The sequence below is a fragment of the Neolamprologus brichardi genome, chromosome 11, assembly GCF_056152115.1.
Source record: "Neolamprologus brichardi isolate AB-2024 chromosome 11, ASM5615211v1, whole genome shotgun sequence".
NCBI classification, from domain to species: domain Eukaryota; kingdom Metazoa; phylum Chordata; class Actinopteri; order Cichliformes; family Cichlidae; genus Neolamprologus; species Neolamprologus brichardi.
In genome coordinates this window covers 1,509,327-1,530,874 of record NC_142114.1, presented here as the reverse complement: position 1 = coordinate 1,530,874, position 21,548 = coordinate 1,509,327, and the positions used below count along the sequence as shown (strand labels likewise).

The 21,548-nt window shown below is 43.0% G+C and overlaps 1 protein-coding gene across 1 annotated transcript in view; it reads left to right on the top strand.

Annotated features, from left to right (window-relative positions):
* The window catches only part of LOC102794913 (low-density lipoprotein receptor class A domain-containing protein 4-like), a 275,819-nt gene that overhangs the window by 97,864 nt on the left and 156,407 nt on the right, over positions 1 to 21,548 (top strand). Inside the window, exon 2 of the mRNA XM_087847934.1 lies at positions 4,719 to 5,506. Coding sequence (XP_087704060.1) covers positions 5,467 to 5,506 — 40 coding nt within the window. The 5' untranslated portion in view covers positions 4,719 to 5,466. The remainder of the gene's footprint in view (positions 1 to 4,718; positions 5,507 to 21,548) is intronic.

The following is a 21,548-nucleotide window of genomic DNA, read 5'->3' as shown; positions in this document are numbered from 1 at the left end:
TGCTTGTTAGGCAAATATGTAAACCACTACATTATGGCGCTGCTAAGTACAGGGGTAGATTTTTGAAAATTTCATCCTTATGTAGGCAGTTTTCTTTAAAATGGCGAGATGGATTCAGCACAGTAATTCAAAAAGAAGAGCTTTCCGTACTGGAGGTCCACTTGTGAAGAGGCTGGAGACCGTAGACTACTTGCAGACTAAAATCTGTGAGTGATCAAAAGAGGATGGGCTCCAAGATAAATGAATGTCAGCGTTTAGGTGATGCATGCAGAGTGACTGCTGACAGCCATATAACAGTTCAACTGAGATTACATGTTTCCAGAGAGACCTGGCCAAGAGAGCAGCACAGAGTGTAACCGATGGAAACAAATATAGAACTCAACATCCAGATCGTACGAAATAATGTATCCAGAAGATGCGTAAAATCTGAGAGTCCAGGGCCTTCGCCATCTGCCTCCAGTCGTCTGAGGTTGCAGTTTCTTTTTACATCATCCTCAGGTTCAAAGGTGATTAAGGTGTCATGAACTGAAGTTCAGTACACAAGCTGGACCCAGAAGCAGAGACAATACGCACAGGAGTACGAAAAATAAATTTTATTTCAACTAAAGGTGCCCCGGAAGGGTTGAAGGAAAACACACGAGAAACTAGAAAAATCAAGGGACCGGGGGATGAGTTACGCAGGAACGCCGTAATCAGGACTGTGGGAAGCTGCAACAGAAAGAGGAAGAGAGTTACTGGGGAGCGGGGAAATAGCAGCATACGTGGGGGAGAGTATGAGTCTTACAGTCAAAGCGGGGCCGTGGGAGCCGGAGGGAGGGGTGAGGGTCCGCGGGGGAGCACCAGGAAAGTAGAGGCGATCGGTACCGGAGGCGATCCAAACTCCAGACGGGCAGGTGGCTCAAAAACACGCCGAGCTGTTACCTCAGCGCAAAGAAAAAGATTAGCGTTTGTTCAGGTAAATGAGGGTTTTCACAACCGCCTTCCCGTGGGTGTACGTTACCGCTGTGAGACGACTAACGGACTGGCGTGGAGCAGCTGGCTGGGCTGGATCAAATAGTCCACCTGATAATCGCCTGAGATGGGATGCAGGTGTGGAGTTAACAGCCACACCCGTGGGCGTGGGCATCCCATCAGCTCCTCGGACACCGGGCCGCGGACCACGACATAAGGCTGTTTGTCAGTTTGCTCAAATGTCCCAGGGACAAGCTGGATTGATTAAAATAGGCATATATGTTCTTTCAGAGGCGCGTGAGAAAAACACGGTTAATGTCAGGGATCAACTGTGACTTATGCTCTAATACCCGATGTAAATGATGCAGTAGCTGTTGTTATTATCGGGGATTTGGCACAATCTGACATTTCACTGAAAAAACAAAGAACAGATTGACTACATTGACAGTGAACACTGATGCTGTCAGTCGCTATAAAGTGAAAATGAATCCGCAGCTGCATTATTCATTAGTTTGATCGTTCAAGTTCAAACCCAACACACCTTTCCTGCCTACAGAACAGTCTGTTATAATGAATGTACAGTAGTATTGGACTGAGCTGAAAGCATACATCCCTGGTGGCTAACATCACTGACTAAACAGTAATACTCTACTTTGTATTGCTAATGATTTTGGCTTTCTGCGTGTACATTTGCACATTTGGTTTGAACTCCCTTTTTTGAACTAAAGCACAGGCATAAAGCATAAGGAGTGAACTAGGGCAATAATTGAACAGACGTTTATTTTCAGCCATCAGCTCCGAACTTTTCTAGACCCAGTGCGGCATTACTGGACGGTGAAGGCTTTTTAATCTGCCAGCTCCCCGACGCAGAGTGGATGGTACTAGATCGCCGCAGTGCCAGACCAGCGCAATTAATCGTGCAGCGAATTCACAGCGAGCACGGGGGCATTATCTGCGCCGCCTCTTGCGTACTCTATCGAGGCAGCACCCCCACCTACGCCAAACAGAGGTTCGCTACTTGCGAGTAGTCGAAACCTCGCGTGTGAAAAAACATGTTTATTAGCAAAGTGTTTGGCAGCGAAGTTCATAAGGTGGACCCAGTTACAGGAGAACGGGCATGAAGGTAACGAGAAAAGTTTAATGGCTCCATGCACCGCCACGAAGAAGAGAAAACAACAAAAAACACTAAAACTCAATCTGCAAGAATGAGAAAAACTAAGTGTGCATACCACACAGACTGGGGTAATGCACTAAAGAACTACAGCTTCCAGTCTCTGGTCCCAGAGTTTCGTGATAGTGTAAAGATCGGCGCTGGTACATTAAAGCCGAAACCTGATAGAAGCCTGTACCGGAGACAACAGCTACAAATAAGGTGCTATTTGTGTGTGTGTGTGTTTCTGTGGGTATTTTTCAGTAACAAACACTTGGTTTCCTGTGTCCCGTGGTGTTTGCCAGACCTCTGTGTTCTCTGCTCTGACTTGGAAGTCCTACAGCTGGATAAATCCAAAGATAAGACAGGAGACCAGGAGTTGTCCTTAAATGACCAGAGAACACACATCCACCTGGAGCCATATTTTCCACTGCCTGCCAGGTCAGCCTGTTGTCCTCAGATGACCCAGCAAACAAACAGACAGACAGACAGACAGATAACGATTCTACTCCTGGTTGTAGTAGTACAGACAGACAGACAGTCAGTGGGGTCAGGCTGCACTGACTTTCACATGTTCTCAGGAGCAAGAAACTTTAATAAAAAGAACTTTTTTTCAGTCCTGCTGAAAACCCATTAAGGGTTTATACAATACAATAACTTTATATGCCATAAAATACTGAAATAAAGTCCTTGCTCCTGGACTTTTGAATAGGTCGCATGCTATTGTGATTCCTCCATCAGAATATGATGGTACAGTCTATCCACAACGCTATACAATAATGCCCTTATTACTACTGGAAGAGGCACACATTGTGGAAAAATCCACTTTCTAATTTCTGTTTCCTTTCATTGGTTCAGCTCAGAAAAGAATAACTTAGGAAACAGTCTGCCTTTAGAGAAAGCAAATAAATTCAGACTTTTTTCTTGTTGAATATCATAAATAAATCAGTTTTGCTGAACTCATAGGGTATCTGGGTTACTGTTACACGAGTATGTCAGATGATATTTATCACTTAGGTCATTTTTTAAACATTGAGGTCTTAGGGCCAGGACGGGTCCTCGGTGTTTATTAACAGAGGTCCGACAGTCAAAAGGGTCTTCTGATTGTTGAAAATACGTCCTTTAAGCCTACATTTGGTTCTTTTTGTTCCTTTTAACTTTAGTCGACATGGTGTAGCGGTTTACACTCTCACCTAAAAAGTTAGAAAATGTTTGATCCCAGGACACAAATCCCATTGGGATCCCATCAGAGCTACCAGCTGTGGCGACCCATGGGTCATTTCATTTTCGGTCCTCTCAATCAGAGGAGCTCTTTGATTGGCTGACCACTCTGAAAATAAGGATGGCTAACTTCGACCCTCTGGAATTTTTTCAAACTGTTACTCAGACGAGAAATCGTCTCCTAGGATCACATGTTTTTCTGCGGGAGCCTGGAGAGACTCGGGACACTGGTGTTGTTTAGTCACCAGGAGGCAAAGTGATGAGTCACCTGCGAGGCACATAATGAAGTGTTTAACCCCCCCGCCTTACGTCACAGTGGCCCCGTTCTCGCCTCGACTTTTCCATTCGCCAGCCTACGAGCTGTTTGTGTACCCTGACTGTGATAAGGCTTGGTAAGAACAGGCGAACGGAGCTGAGATAAGACTGAGATCTGTCATATCTTTCCAAAACCTCAGACAGGGCGTGTGTTTGTTTACCGTCTGTCTGCTTTTTTTTCACCATCAAATTCCTTCCCTCCTTCTCTGGTCCCATGTCATTTCTTCTCTTGAACTTCTTTAAACCTGCGTCTCTTCATCTTATGTTTGATTTCTGCCTCCTTTGTATCTCCCCCTCCCGTCTCATCTTTTCTTTGTCATTTTCACCGCTTTTTCCTAGCTCAACTTCCTGTGGGTTGCCTCCCTCCTTTATGTTTTGAGCATAGCTTTTCCTCCTCTGCAATTTCCCCTTTTCCTTCGCCCATCGTACGCCTTCCCCGTGTGCGCTGCATCACTCCCGCACCCTCATTTTACCGTCTGAACGGGGAGAAAATGGCTCGATCTGTTTTACACTGTTTTTCCCTTTTCTCCAGTCGTCCCTACCCCACCTTCCTCCTCCTCCTCCTCTCTCCCTCTCCTCTTTTCTGGGTTTTTATTCCGTTCCCAGACACAAAAAAGCAGCACTTGGCACTTTTGAAATGTAAATAAAGTTTTGTTGTTCCCTCAGCCGTAGCCTCCTCCAGCCCTGTTTATCAGGCAGACTTCAAAGTGGCACACTGACATGTGGCTCTATCTCTCCCTTGCTCTGTGAAATAGGGTCACAGGCGGCGCTTGGCTTTCACAAAAACTTTTCCCTTTCATGTCAGAACCTAGTGGGTGAGAGGAACTAAAGGGGGCCATGCCAGCCAGCCACCCACCCGCTATCCAAACTGAGACACACATCGCACCTCATCCACTGCGGTGTGTGTGTGAATGTTGATGAGAAGTCTGTGTTCGCTTTTCTCAGCTGGTCATTGCAGCAGTTAGCCCTGCCCATGTTTTGCTTGGGTGTATCCGTTTCGCTTGTTGTTTCTGGTATCTCATGAATTTAGTCACTTAGTTGCTCACTCTCTGTCTCCCTCTTTCTCTCTCGTCTCTTTTAGCCGAGGTGCCAGTGCGAGAGCGCCCGAGTAGCCCCTGCTGAGCTTGGGACCGCAGCAACAGGACAAAACACATAAGAGGAAGAAAAATACAAAGGGGGAGTAAGCCGGCAAAGGAGGAAGGAGAATCAGAGGAGACGGCTTGTTGGTTAAAGTTGAGTTTAAAAGGCAAGCCCGACTCTAGAGGAGAGACATATTGATTCACCCTCTCAGCTCACAGAAGGTAAAGAGGCAGAGTTGCTCATCCGTAGGTTGAAAGGTTGACAGACAGCCAAGAATTGAGGGTATTGGTCATGACTGCGGGCCTGCTGCTGGGAGGATAGAGATCAGATTAATAGCATCTACAGCGCAGCCTCCATCCTGGTCTGACCCCACCTCTAAACAACCCGTCGATCTCTCCCCCTCAGCCATCACTGTAGTCCACAAAGTCCACTGTGACAAGAGAGCTGAACCCTCATACGGGCTAGTTTACCAGGCTGCAGCGTCCTGTGAGAACAAAGAGTGACCTCACGAGCTGTCGCTGGAGCAGGGAAGAGACACTCACCCGCCGCGGGGCTTTAGAGACGGCGGCCTTTTAACCAAGCACATGGGCTGTTGATGAAGAAAGATGGCAGTGAGACTGACAGGCGCCACCCCTTCCTCTCGGCCACCCTCCCTCCCCCCAGCGGCCGTGGCTCGGACCGGTTAAGGTTGGTCTGTTGGCATCCATCGCAGCATCTGCAGCAGCTGGCAGAGCGTGGGAAGGAGCAGTATGCAGGAAACTGATGTACCGGCCACGAATGCCTTCAAAGGTAAACACGGACAATGGACAGTGGTCTGTGAGTGTGTGTGCGTGCGTGCGTGCGTGTGTGTCAGCCTGCATTAAAGAAATTACTGACAGGGCCCTGTCAGGTCAGAAACACTGTCAGTACAGCTGGAATCTTTAACACAAAACAGACTTTGGTTGTGAGTCACAATATTTTTCAACAATCAGGTTCAAAGTAAAGTTTTCTATAACAAGCATAAACATTTTCAATGATTTCAATCATTTTAAATCTGCTAGATACTCGATAGTACATACTACTTGTAAGAGGAGGATGTAGAGGATATGCTGTTTATAGAAAAATTCATTGTGTGACTACATGTTCAAATCTTAAGAGCTCCACTTTTAATTAGGGATCAGTCTGGTTTCTTGAAATAGGATTTATAGTTGGTGGTAGTTAAGTTCTGAGGTGGTGAAAGATCAGCTGTTGTGTCTACACACATGGCCATCCTGAACCCAAACAGGTTCCAGAGGTAATCCCATGTAATCATGTTACATTAAAAAAAATCAGCTTCCATATGTTTGAATGGATTAGATACCATCTGCTGTTTCATGCAACTGATTGGTCACAAGCAGCATCTATAAAAGTTCAGCTTCTTCTTATAACACAGTGGAGCAACCAAAGTTTTGCATGAGATGTCGATGAGATGGCAAAATTACATAAAAGGATTTTGATCATATTAAACTGCATGTATTAAAGCAGCGGTCTCCAACCTTTTTTGCGCCACGGACCGGTTTATGCCCGACAATATTTTCACGGACTGGCCTTTAAGGTGTCGCGGATAAATACAACAAAATAAAACTAGTACCGGTACTGAAAAAAATAAGATTTCATATCATAACACACGTGAAAAGACCCAGGAAAACCGAGTTAACGATAAAAACGATAACAAAATAACGCTGAAAACCAATAAAAACCCTGAAAACTATACATTTGACACCTGAGCCTCAACTCTCGCGGCCCGGTACCAAACGACTCACGGACCGGTACCGGTCCGAGGCCCGGGGGTTGGGGACCGCTGTATTAAATCGTATTAAATTTGCCCAATTTCTAGAGATTTTTACTAAGTCTGGCGCTCAGAGATCTTGAGGTTCTGTTCGGGGTTTTAGGCTCACTAACTGTAAGGATAAATGCTCTCCTGCTCTCCAAACAACATGTGGAACTCTGAACTTACATCCTGAATGGGATAATTTCTAACAGTTTTTAAAGAAGAGTCAGTCATGGATGCTTCTCGTGTTACACTGCTTTGCAAATCATCTTAGGCTATCCATGCTGATATTTATTCCTTTACAAATAAAACATTAACTCTAGTTCTATAATTTGGCAAAACATCAAAAGAATAAGTCTTGTGTGATTAACGTTTTCTGTGCATAAGTGTTTGTGTTATTTCTTAAGAAGGAAACCCCACTGAATTTGGAATTCTGAATAGAAACCCCACTGATTTGAAACCTTGCACAGACTGAGAGGGGTCTGAGTTATTTTGCTGTTGAAAAGGGCCAGCCAATTGTTGAGGATGATAAGACTGCACCACTAACTGTCAGCACCACACTTTGTAGTCTGATTTTGTGGTATTGCTAAATGCAGTGACAAATCATACTGCACTGATACATGTTTCATTTCCAAAAGGACAACATTGTTTCTGTGCATACACTTGACTCAATCTCCCAAAGCTGGTAGATCATGTGACAGAAAGAAAGAACAAACTGGCTCATGGATGGAAGAGGCAAGACAGCATCATGAAGTGAAGATCTGTCATCTTTACAGTCTATACCAGGGGTGGGCAACTCCAGGCCTTGAGGGCCGGTGTCCCTGCAGGTTTTAGATGTGTCCTTGAACCAACACAGCTGATTTAAATGGCTAAATTAGCTCCTCAACGTGTCCCGAAGTTCTCCAGAGGCCTGGTAACGAACTAGTCATGTGATTCAGGTGTGTTGACCCAAGGTGAGATCTAAAACCTGCAGGGACACCAGCCCTCGAGGCCTGGAATTGCCCACCCCTGGTCTATACAATGAAAGTTGAATGAAGAAAATAAGGATACATGACTGAAATGAGGAGTAGTGTCTGGGATGATCAGGATACAAATTCAAATTAAATTCAGTTCAATTCAGTTTTATTTATATATCACAACAACCATGCACTATATTGTATGGCAAATACCCTAAAATAATACAGAACTTGCACTTGGAGACAGTGGGAAGGAAAAACGTCCCTTTAACAGGAAATAACCTCGACTGAACCAGCCTCAGCTGTCAGCTATCTTTTAGCAAAAGAGGACACACAGACAGATGTTGCAGTTTATTCCAGCTGATTGGACATCTGCTGAGGTGGAAGCTGGATGGAGCTATGTTGAAAATACACATTTTACGAACCACTTCATGAGGTCGTCACCTGAAATGGTTTTCCAACAGTCTTGGAGGAGTTCCCAGAGATGCTGAGCAGTTGTTGGCCTTTTGCTTCACTCTGAGGTCCATCTCATCCCAAACCATCTCGATTGGTTTTAGGTCAGATGACTGTGGAGGCCAGGCCATCTGGCTCAGCTCTCCATCACTCTCCTTCTTGGTCAAATAGCCCTCGCACAGCCTGGAGGTGTGTTTGGGGTCATTGTCCTGTTGAAAAATAAATGATGCTCCAACTAAACACAAACTGAATGGGAAGGCATGTTGCTGCAAGATGCTGTGGAAGCCACAGGTGTTGTTAACTTGCGATTTCTGAGGCTGGTGACTTGGATGAATTTATCCAGCACAGGATAAATTAATCAAATTCATCAGGCTGTGCTGGCAGCAGCAGAGGTGACTCTTGGTCTTCCTTTCCTGGGGCGGTCCTCATGTGAGCCAGTTTGATGGTTTTTTTGGGGACGCATTCAAAGTTTTTGCAATTTTCTGGACTGACTGATCATCAGTTCTTAAAGTAATGATGGACTATCGTTTCTCTTTACTTAGCTGATTGGTTCTTGCCATAATATGAATTCCAACAGTTGCCAAATAGGGTTGTCAGCTGTGTACCAACCTGACTTCTGCACAACCCAACTTATGGTCCCAACCCCATTAAGAAGGCAAGAAATTCCACAAATGAACCCTGAAAAGGTTCACCTGTGATGTGAAAACCATTTCAGGTGACCACATCATGAAGCTCATCAAGAGAAGGCCAAGGGTTTGCAGTGCTGTCAACAAAGCAAAGGGCGGCTACTTTGAGGAACCTAAAATCTAAAACATTTTGTTCTTTGCTACATATTTCCATATATCTTGCTTCATACATTTAATGTCTTCAGTTTGTATCTACAATGTAAAAAGTAGTAAAAATAAAGAAAAAACATGAAATGACAGTGTCCAAACTGACAAACTGTATATAAATATAATGTGAAAGAATACATCACTTCTGTACTCTCGCACTCCAAGCGCTTTAAACAGCATCTCAGCCATTTTTTCTACATCAAAGTGCTTTCTGTCTACCACTCACACTCTAGTGAACTCATTGGGAACAACTCGAGGTTAATATCGTGCCCAAGGATACTTTGGCATGCAGAGTGGAGCAGTTGGGGAATCGAACCACCAACCTTTCACCAACCACAACCACCCCGATTGATTTGAGTGATTTGAGTCTGATTTAATGATGATTCAGTTAACATTTTCTTTCAGCAACCATCCTGTCACATTACGAACAACTAAAGAGAATCATTTGTAGGTGAGGTTATGAATAATATTAAAAATATTATACATGGTTCAAATGCACCTGACCACAGAGGAGTCACAGCCTGGAGAGATTTCAGACACAACACACTTACACGCATTACCCTCTTTGCAATTAAACAATTGTCTATTCTTTGCTGACTTATCTCTTCACGCCCGTGTATGCAAGTGTGTTTATGTGAGCATCTATTACTTCTGTGACATTTATGAGAGAAATCAGACAGGTCATATTCTTTGAGGTGAAGGCTTTAGTGTGCTGCAGAGGGAAAAGCAGTGGTCTGTGGAAATAATAGGCGCTGCGCTGCCCACATCATTCACCTCTGTCGACTTGAGCTGAACGCCTTCTCGTTAAAACGTAATCACTGGCTTCAATTATTATTGTTGTAACTGAAGTTGTATGCAGGCCTGCAGGACACGAGCAGCTTTCCCCAAATTCAGGTTCAGTGTGAGTGGTTGTGAACACGTGACATCCCGACTCCCTATAGCGAGATCACAAGAGGAGTCTAAAACACAGTAAAATGGTATGATCCAGACAAAATGAACCATATACAATTTAAAAGAATAAGGCTCTATTTCTTTTAATGAAATCTACCAGAGCAACAGTTTTAGCAGAATTATCACAGTCAATGGATGAAAAAAAGAATGAAGAATGGAGAAGTGTAGCACTGAGTCACACACTCGCTTCATCTTCTTTGTTCCTCCCATATGGTGAGTTTTACAGTATCATCATAAGTTTTAATCCTCTCCTTTCTCATTGGTTTTAAGCACTTCATGTTATTGCTGCGCACCTGTCCTTTTCTGCTATGAGACAACTCGCTGCCATTTGCCAGTCTTTTTGTGCTGCTTCTCACTCATTACTGGAGGCTTCAGCTCTCACAAAGACAAAAACGAAAACAGATGTGAGCCTCAGTCATAGTTTTTCAAAGAATATTAAGCGAGCGATTGAATTGGCTTTTATAGAGGAGTGTAGTGCGTGCTTATGTTACAGGTGTAGTGTTGCCGGGCAGACTGCAGAGCTGAACTTGTGAGGCTCTTTAAAATGCAGTGGCGTATTGATTTAATTTCATTGTTTAATTAGCTGTAGTTGCAGACTTTGGCTTCACTGTGTGGACAGGAACACTGTTAACAAGTGAAAAACTTAATTTCAAATACAATATTTGTTACTTTTTGTGCTTTATATTATTAGCAGGGTGGATAATAAAAACACAGCAAATGTTTGCAATAATGAGGTTAGAAAGTAACTCAAAATCTGACCTAAACACTAAATTTCAAACAGCTACTTCTGATGTTGGTGGATATTATTATTATGGTAATCTCAGCAACATTGCTATGAGGACAGAAGCTCCGCCCAGATGTTTTTGAAACCCTCTATTTGCAAGGGACAGCCAATCAGAAGAAAGTTGTCTTAAAGGGAGCCCTCAGCTGAATACTTCCATTCTGCTTATGCAGCGAGCTAAACATAAATGGCTTCAGTGACCACTCAGGAGACCGTGTCACAAAACTTTTCCCGATTGTACCATTTGTAATATTTTCATTCTTGTAAAACTGTAATACCAGAAACAGAGTAAGGTGCACTTAGTATCCATACAGATACATAAATATTACATTCAATATTGTTATCATGTGTAAACAACCAATACAATATCACAACATCAATAATAAACAGACATAGAATGCCAAATAGTGTAGCGAATGCCATACACCGCTATGTTTTTTCATGCTAACGGGCAAAACAAAGCATCAACAGCTAGCTTACACCAGTAGTGTAAACAAACATCACTTCATTGGACAAGGTACTAATTCATTCCACCAAACTTACAGGTTATGCATTCCCAAACGCATTGGAAACAGGAACCTGGTCAACCCTGCTGAGTGCGAGGAGCAAAAACTCCTACTCACCCCTTACCAGGAGCTTCTGCTGTTGACCCACTAGATGCCAGGCTTTTGCCATGAGCAGGCCAGGAATAAACATATTTGGTGACACATCTATTTAATTACTTACAGCACGAATGACTATGACCCGCCTCATAACAAATTTATAACATACCTGAGAAATAATCTGAGGAGCAGAATAGAGCTCAAATGGCCTGTTTCATTCAATAGTGGTTAATGTAATGTAGTGGTTAAAATAACCTTAGTTAATATACCAGCATTGCATATAAGATGCATAAGATTTTTTTTTATTTAGGACTCATTCAAAATTATTTCATTAGAGGCAAAGAATAAATAAGAGCACTTAGAGTGCAGCTTTCTCAGAAGGGTAAAGGCTGAACTAAAACTTTGATGTTTTATGAAGTTTTTATTATAACATGCTGATGTCGGACCTTTGACCTTTTAAAATTATATGTCTAAGCCATATGATTGGAGTAGATTTAGATGAAATCTTCTGTAAGCTTACAAAAACTTGAGATTTTAAGATATATTTATGCAGTGTTTGATTTTGCAAAACTTTACATGTTGAACAGCGCTCTCCCTTTCATATTATATATATTACACTTGTTGTAGTTTTTTGAAATTTTTTCTAGGTCAACTTTGACCTTGGGCACTAACAATGAAGGTCAAGGTCATATATTAGGTACTCGTGTTCCCAGAGGCCTAGGCTATTGTTGTGAGGTTTGAATATAATCCATAAAATATTGTAGGTAATAGAAAGTTTTTACAGATTTTCCCATTTACTCTGAACTTGACTGTGAGCCAATTTTCACTAAAATTAAATCAGCTCGAGCTGTTATTGGTATCTGCCATCGCACAAAATTTGAGCGTGATACCTTGAAAAGTGTCGACATTAGACTGCTAACAGACAGATTGCATACTCTGTCCCTTTGGAGGGGAGGAAAATGTGGCACTGGAAGTGAATATAACAGGATTAGATCTCAGTTCTGTGCTCTCTGGTTAAATAAGCATGTTCTTTGATAAACAGAACATAGACCAAGTCACATGGCAGCAACTCACTGCATTTAGACATTTAGAAGATGATCTGCTGCTGCAGTTCAAGCTAAATGAGAAAGAAAGGGGATTTAAGGGACTTTGAATGTGGAATAGTTGGTGGTGCCAGATGGGTTGATTTCAGCATTTCAGAAAAACTCCTCAAATCTGCAGCAACTGTGTGATGCTATCATGTCAGTTTGGACAAAAGCCTCTGAGGAATGTTTCCAGCCTCCTGTTGAATCTGCGCTGTGAAGAATTAGAACAGTTCTGCAGACAAAACGGGTCCAATCTGCATTAGCAAGGTTTGCCTAATAAAGTGGACGGTATGTGGCTTTTGAGATTTTTTTTTTAACCACTGGCTCATTATGACTCATATCTTTATTATCATGTGTTGTCATGTGTTCAAATCCTCTTTCTATGAGGTCAGCCAATCAGAAGGAAGTTGGCTCAAAGGGAGGAGTCAGGGAGCTAAAGTAGTAGGTTTCAGAGAGTGATGAAGGGGGCCGAGGAGATGCAGGGGGGCCAGTGCAAGATTAAAAATAATTATTTTCAACTTTTGTGCAGAAATTCTAGCAGAGGCGCTGATTAAAATAAGGCATTAGGAAGGAGCAGAACAGGTCCCTCTTAAATCAATCTGTTGTTAATATTCCCATCAGGATCAAATCTGATTAAGTTTTCACCTACTGGCAAAATCAGGTTCATTAGTCAGTGTCAGCATGTTAGGGTGCGCATGCTGACCATCACAAACTAAGGTGGCTAGCATAATAAACCCGAACATGAAGCAGAAATGATCAGGAGCATCGTTCAGGCTCCTTAGGATTTGACAGGTCTAAGTGCAGTTGTGTCTAAGTGAAGCAGTCCTCTGCGTAGTTTGTACAGTACATACGAACACTCGTTCAGACATACGTATGCAGAGAAACACACTTGTGAAGGTGACTGATGACATTTCCAACAGAACTGTGTCTTTTCTTTTTTGTGTCTCCTCCTAGTTTTGGGTTTTAAAGCAGCTGCATCGAATTTCAGCTGCCGCTTTCTCTTTGATTGCTGGGCTTTTTTTCTTTCTTTTTTTTGGGTGGTGTCCTGCTATGTTTCCGTCGGCAATGTTAACCGGAGCACATGCAGGACTGTGCCTCCTCCACTCACCACTGATTTGTCAAAGCAATTTGATTTGCAGCTGAAGTCGGCTCGCTGGCTTAAACAACCGAGAACACGGAGCGACTGACAGAACCTTTATTTTCAGGAAGGTGGCATCTCCGGGACAGACATCCCACTCTGTGAGCTTATAGAAAACCACACTGAAGGACTGACTGAGTCACTGACAGATTGACTTATAACTCAGCTGGCTGTTCTCCGTTCTTCCCCACGAGTTAATTAAACTGAACACAGAGCCTAGCGGGGTTGGCATGCAGTGTGTGTGCTGTGTAGTTAAGATTTTGATTAATGCACTGGTCTCAAATCTACACACACAACCTCACACTAGCTTGTCCACACATATGTGCACGCTCTTTTTGCTCCTGTTGTTAGAGTAGTCAAGTGCTGCATATACAGAGCGATTGCTCCAGAGCCGAGCCTTCTCTCTGCGCTCAAAGCACACGTATTACATAATTCATCAGCTGTGTGTATGGGTGTGCTTGTCTGGGTTTGTTCTGGTCAGTCTCCGCCAAGGCCCTGAGGGGGTGAAGAGGGGAATGAAGTCATCGAGCGGTAGTAAACAAACGCGCCAACATTCAGATGCAGGCAGACACCAGTGGTCGATAGCTGCAAGGCTAACGTAAGGTTTCGTTTACCACCGAGGGTTCGTGTCAGGTAAAACACACACAAACACACAGGCAGGTTTGTGCTTCTGTCTTTGTGAGGACACTCACTGACATAATGCGTCCCTTGTCTCTTCGCCCTAACCTTAAACATCACAGCTCAGTGTCTGACCTCGGTATTCACTCTAATTACCCTTTAAAGGTGTGTCTCAGTGTCAGAACGTGGCAGGAGATCTAGAAACGTCCTCGCTCCGAGCATCTGGAGCCCACGTCGGTTATAACAGATATTACACGTACAAGTACACACTTAAAACCTTCTGCTCGATTTCCACGTTGAGTTTCTTACTCTGTGTGAAATAAGGAGAGTGCTGCTCGACAGATACAGACCAAGGCCATGTTACCAACACTGGGAAATAACTTTTTAATCGCTTCTCACTATTACCGTTCACCTGGTTTCCCCTTGGTAGCTTCATCCTTGAGCCTATCTGTCAGTGTTCATATTCCTTCTGTCTACAGTACTTCTATTTTTTAAAATCTTCTTGCTGTCTGCTCTCTGCTTCAGTCAAGACAATCCGTTGATAGCTGACTTAAATTTTTTAATTAGGGTGCATGTACATTTACCCATGTCTTCCTCAACTGCTTCTATCTATCCCTATCTGATATCCGATTGGTGGACAGAGAAGGAGTTGACATTAAATGTTTAAAACTTTAGCCATCTATACTTTTATGTTCACATTGTGTGGAAGGAAACTGTCCTCCTATAAAAACAATCCCATTGGTTGTTTAGGTGAGCAGCTTTTTATAAGTAATGTCCAGGGCCATGTGACACAAGTTGGCAGATGTCCCAACAGTATACATTTACTGTAAGTGACTGTCTTTTATCCTGTTAGCAATTAAAATGTAAAAAAGGAAATGAAGCATAATTATTATGGTCACCTGTGGAGGAGGTTGGGGTCGATGGTTAGGTTAACAAAACATTGGATGTGGGAGCCAGAGATGGACTACAAACATTTACGATGAACTGATTCATACATGGAAATTCTACATTATATTCCCGTGTACAAATGGTAAAAATCTACCTTTACCTTTGTTGCACTGATTCTCCTGCACTCCACACAGTCAGTCACAAACGTGCTCAAGCTGACCGAGGCATTCCCGTTCTTCTTACACCTTTTGCATCTAGCGAACAGAAAGAAATTCTTTACAGGAAACAAATAAGATGACATCTTTTGTAAACTCAGGTGGTGTCGACTCCAGGATGGACTTGCTTGTAATTCTGCTAGGACGCAATGTGAGTGCAACTTTCATGCTTCTTGCATCAAGAGTAAAAACCTGGGGGGGGGATGACGTCTCTCTATTCATCCTCCTCAGAAAAGAGGGAGAAGAGAAGCAATGTCCCCTCAGAGGAACCAAAAGATAACAGTAATGGTGCCTTCCAAAAGTGGGAAAATCCCACTAAAACTAACCTATGTCATTTTTTTCCCACCTACATTTGTCAAGGCCTTTTATGTTCCAAACACCAAAAAAGAAAGGTCCAAGAAAAGGCCGTGGGTGGCAACGGGAGGTTTGTTTTAGAACGCACTTTGATTTCATTGTTTTAAATCATATGTCTTTATTTCGTGCAAAATCATAAACAAAGATCAACCCAATAACTTCTTAAAACTTAAAATTAAACGAATGTTAACTTAATTTGCTTTAACAACTTCAAAAGTGGTCAAAAAATCATTTCCTCACCCTCCCGAGTCCCCAGCAGACATTTGGCAAACAAAAAGTAACCTTACCACACCCTTCCAGGGTGCTCTTAATCCCGTGATTAATGGGAGGGTCCATAAGCCATTAAACCAATCACTTTCCAAAACCTTTTCCAATAAAATGAATTACAAATTTACATAAACAAAACTAGGTCAACATATTCTTACAACTTTAAAGAAAAAACAAAAATTAATACAAATTGCATTTTATAAACATTCAACAAAAATGGCCACAACAACATTTTCTAACACTCCTTTTGCGTCTGTCAGTATAAAGAGGGGCAATACTGCAGAGTCACTCTGAGTCCCGACCGCCCTCTCTCTAATTCATCCTCGCTGTCATCTGCCTTTCTGCATTTGACACATTTTCACACTCTCTCTCCCTCAGTGGTCACCTTCTTCTGTCCATCTCCATTTATCTCACTCTGGCTGTCATCTCCACCCTCCTCCCTCCTCTGCTCCGTTTCTTGCAGTGTGGTATCAAACCACAAGAATCACTGATATGTTATTGAGCCTGAAAAACAACGACATCACAAAGCTTGTCCAATCAGTGAGTGTTTCAAGACTTGAAATAAAAACATTTCTCCGCTCTGTTTGGCATCAGTGGGAATGAGGTGCTTTTACCGGCCTTTAAAAAACAGGCATCATTCTGTTCCCTGTTGGCCAGGAGGGCAATCCTACTGAGGTGGCGGGACGCTGCCCCCCCCCCACTCACAAACAGTGGTTATATGACCTCATGGCCTGTCTAAAACTGGAAAAGATAAGACACTCACTTCAGAACTCCACTGGGAAATTTCAAAACATGTGGGGACCCTTCCTTGATGCTTTTCAAAATCTATAAGAATTTTTCAGCAAACTCTCTTAAGTCTGGTGTGGAATTACAGTGTGCAGGTGCAGGCAGTGACCTGGATGGGAATGAATGGGATTGTTTTGCAGGGATTATGTTACTTTGGGATATTATACATTTGTTTATATTTTTCTCTCTTTTTTCTCTTCCCCCCCACCCCCCCTTTTTTTTTTCCTTTTATTTCACAGCCGAAGATACATTTCTGAACTCATTTTACAGCTTAAATGTACTACTTAACCTTAATGTAAAGATCATCTGTAATCCTTCTCTTTTCTTTCTGTTTATATGTATAATATATATGTTGATGTTTATGTGTATAAAAGGAAACCTCTTAATAAAAAAGACATTGTTTAAAAAAAACATTTCTCCCCACTACAAAAATTCAGCAAATCTCCCATTTCAACAACATGAATAAATGTTACACAATAATGTTAGCCACTAACTATTAGCAGCACTATTACCCCAAATACCTTATTAGCGTAGCGTTACTAACTGTGTTGTAATTGTGAGCAGAAAAAATGCCCTTTTTATTTCTAAAGATTTCAGACTGTTCAAGCTAAAACATGATGTTAACAGCTGAAAGCTAATCAATTAATTGATAGTAAGACAGATCCGCACAGGAAGAGGATAAGAAAGCAGGAAATATAATCGTTGCAAAGGGTTCGGGTCCTGAGTTGAAGTTCTCTCAGCTTTGATGTGAGGTAATAAACTGCCTACCCAATGAAGCAAAGTGTGTCTCTGACTGACATATGACATGGTAGTAAACACATTAGAGGTTTACTGGAGCCTGGGAAGTCCTGTACGCCACCAGCTCTCAGTTATAAAGCATGCGGGGGAGGTTTTAAGCTCACAAACGTTCTGAATTTCTGTAGTTGTGTTGTTACATTATTATGAGACAATTGTGACATAGTCAAAGAAAAGAAAGGCCATAATTAAGTCAGCATACATGATGCATTAAAGCCCTGTTTTTTAACTTTGATGATGTGTTCTGGGGTGCTGACTAGAAACTGCAGCTACCAGTTGATACAGTCTTAATATCAGAATTTGTCTGTTTTTTTGTGTGTTGTCTTCTAATGACCAACCAAGGCTTGGATGATAAGGTGAAATGTTCCTTCAGCTTTCTAAGCACTACTTCTGAGGCAACTTAAGTCAAACTGCAGCTGAATACTTATTCAACAGTTTATCTGTTTCTTTGAAAAAGCAAATTTCCCAGAGACAATTAGCAACGTCTTTAGGCTTCGTACGGTTTAGCTCGCCAGTTTGAAGGTTTAATTTCATCTCTGTAAAGGGAGCTCGTTACAGAGAAGTAAAGAGGAAAAGAAATGGACCCTGTGGGACCCCACAGGTGACTTGGAGCCGTTAATAAAAACGCCTGTTTAGAGATGAGTATTGTAGCGCTGTGGAGTAAAGGATTTAGTCTGCGTCTCCTCTAACCCTTTTGTGCAGTGGTCAGAGAGCTCGTTATAATAGATACAACAGTAGAATGTGCCTCAAAGATATCTTTGAGTACTGCTGAACAAGTGGAGCAGCACATATGGGAGACAGTTTGTGGTAAAAGCAACAGGGAAATGGGTTCAGAGTAGCAGAGCAGAGTTTTCTGACATCACAGATGAGTCCCAGTTAGGAGCTTTTGTTTTGGCAGTGAGGAATGGCCAGAAAGAAAAAGAAAACCTTCTTCACTTTGTCAGCATGGCTGTTTTATGCTGTGGTAATATCGACTGGAAACCACAGGCAGCGACAGTATATTCAAACTCGAGTTTGTAACCACCCTGATTGAGGCTACTGACTCACAATTAAGTGATAAGGTGATTAAGTTTTAATTAGTTTCTCGTTTTTCATCCCTAACACGCCTGTGATTAGTTTTTTTCCCCCTTTGCTCAAACACTATGGAAAACTTTGCAGTAAACGCCTCACTTTGTCCTCCTTAGTAGTTGTGGTTGTCAGTGTCACTTGTTGCGTCCAAATGTACAATGAAATCAGAGAAAAGCTGTTCCATGACAGTCGTAAAGACGGAATATTTGAACTTGTAAAATATGAAATATTGTGAAGGTGAAGGTTCTCAGTCATCCAGGTCATCGTAGTCAAAGGAGCTTGCAAAAAAAAGCGTCTGGACTTCTTTAAGTTACTTGAAGACGTTTCACCTCTCATCCGAGAAGCTTCTTCAGTTCTAAGGTCAAATGGCAGAGAGTCCCAGATATAAACCTAGTGGGAGTGTCCCCCCACAGAGGGACAAAAGGTGTGAAACTGGGTGTGGGTCCCAATCAGCCAGAGTTTCGGGTGAGTTCATTGTGAAACCTGGCCCCACCTTATCATGCGAATTCCTGAGGTCAGATGGCCCAGGATGTGAGTGAGCGTTAAGGCGTCTGGGAAGGGATCTCAAAACTGGATTATAGATGGCAGAGAGTTGGTGTCGTAAACCACCGCCTCTGTTCAAAGATGGTCGCTCACGGTGGACATAGATGGCTTCTTTCACTCCTCTTTCAAACCATCTGTCCTCTCTGTCCAAAATGTGAACATTGGCATCCTCGAAAGAGTGTCCTTTATCCTTAAGATGCAGATGGACAGCTGAGTCTTGTCCTGTGGACTCTCCACCATTTGACCTTAGAACTGAAGAAGCTTTTCGGATGAGAGGTGAAACGTCTTCAAGTAACTTAAAGAAGTCCAGACGCTTTTCTTTGCAAGCTCCTTTGACAACTTGTAAAATATTGACCATGACTATATTATTAGGTAGCAGTCAGGTGTCAAGATGGGCCAGAGGCCTGTACCAGAACTGGGCTCAAAAACCAGGCTGGGATGAAGTGCAGAGGCAGAATAATTGAACTAAAGAAGCATTTATTTAAAATGACACAAGATAGACAAGGAGAGACAAAACCTAGAACCTTAGCGTGGTGAGATACACAATATAATGCTTTGTAGGGGAACTCTACCAAAACCTAGAAAATTTCTTGATACACAATGTGCTACAAGGGTGAGAATCCTAGCATGGCAGTCCGTGGTACATTACATAAACAGTGACTGGTGCCGTGGTGCTCGCGGAGCGCACTAGAGGGGGGAAAAGGTGTTGTGGGTGCATGGGTTGGGCCAGAGGTTATAGTGGACACTGAAATGGAGCAGCTTCCTTGGGCAGGAGGAGGCTGAAGCTTAGAGGGGGAGGCAGAGGAGTGTTTAGGAGGTCTGACATGAGTTTTCCAGGACCCTGTGTGGGGTGGTGATGGCAGGAGCACAGGCAGGTAGTGCCGTTTGTGATGCTCCCTAGAGTGTGGCTGAAAATCCTGAGAGGGTTTGTGTCCAGAATCCAAAAGGTAAATCTTAAGGGTGGTGTCGTGGCGTAGCGGGCTGGCGGAGCTGGGAGAGAAGACGACAAAGTAAGCATACAAGAACTTGGATCTTAAACTAGAGTTTGAGCCTGTCACCATCTTAGGTGTGTTGATGAACAGGCCACACCCAGCTGCTCAGACCATGACAGTCAGATAGGAAAACAGTCACGGAGACCTCACTGTACACGGGTGTGCTGTACGGACCACGTGCAAATATCATATCTATTGAACAAAAACAATTTGCAAGGGGCCATTCGGTGAGATGATTTTTTTCCCCATTACATTAACAGTATAATAACAAGGATACAAGAATGATAACTAATAAAATTATTCATTACCTTAAACTTTTTTGTTTTTGTTTTCATTTTCCGAGTAGCTGACTTCAGTATCTTACAGTATATACAGTCAGCTCCCAGAAGGCACGCAGTGCTTTTTCTTTCTGGAGCCCTCTGTGTCGGCACCCGTCTCATTGAAATGAATGTGGGGGCTGTGCTTTTTTTATGCAGTGGTAATGATGCTCTGAACATGACCTAATGTTCTCCGTGAACACATGTGCATCAGACATAGGCTTATAGACTATATGCATAATCTATGCCTACATAATTACCATGCCTCTACCAGCACTTCTCTTTCAGTGCTGTGATGTGTTGAACAGCAGAGACCTGGCTCATTATGAGTGGGCTAAACTCTGCTCTGCTCTTTATGGCACAAGTCAAATAGCTGAAGTTAATGCAGATGCGCTGCTGCTCTGGTGTTTGTGCCCCATCTTTAGCAGGACAGTATAACAGATGTGTGTGTGTATCTGTGTGTGTGTTTGGGGGGGGGGGGGGGGGGGGGATCTTGTCTCCATATTAGTTTGATATAATTACCAGATGTATGACAAGATAATTGCACGTGTGTCCAAGGCTGTGTATCAGTTCATGTGTATTTATGTGCACATAATTACAAGATTTGTGACATGGTTATTGTGCACATGTGTGTCTATGGATGTGTGTGCATATGTGTGTTCATAATTAGAAAGAAGTTGGAAAAAAATACTGTGTGTTTGTGTGTGTGCGTGCATGTGTGTGTGATGGTGTCCATTGCAGACGCAGACTAAATGACACAGACACAGTGAGTCAGCATGCTCGCCTAATTTGTTTTTCAGTGTGTGTTTGTGTCTAAGTATGCCAATGTTTATCCCATGTTTCAAGTTTATAAGGCAAAAGTGTGTGCGTGTGCACGTTGTGCACTCTTGTGTGTGTGCGTATGCGTGTCTGTGTGTTTACCTAGCCTCACTGTGCATGACTGCCTGCTGTCTGATTTTGTCTGCTTTATTTACTTCCCATCCAGCTTATTTACTAGTCACTCAGACATCCACCCTGCCCACGTTTACACTGACCTAAATACACACGTCATCTGTGGGTGTGTGTGTGTGTGTGTGTGGTCATCTGTGACCGTGTCTGTGTGTTTGAGGTCCGCGGCTGTTTGTATTCGTGTCTACGGGTGTGCGCGGTGCGGGTCAGAGTGCGGGTGGTTACTGCACATTTCGTTCTGTGTCTGGGATTGTTTGCGTGTGTGTGTGTGTGAGTGTGTAAGTGCTGCGGCTCATTGTATTCCATAGCTGTATTGAGACTGCCTTCACGTTGGTGCTTCAGTCTCCACTCCCTAAATTCCGCTGATTCCTCAGATAGCAACACGCCTCCATCCAGCTGCACTCAGCCTCCTCACTCACGCTGTCTCCTTTTTGCTTCAGTTTGAATCGTGA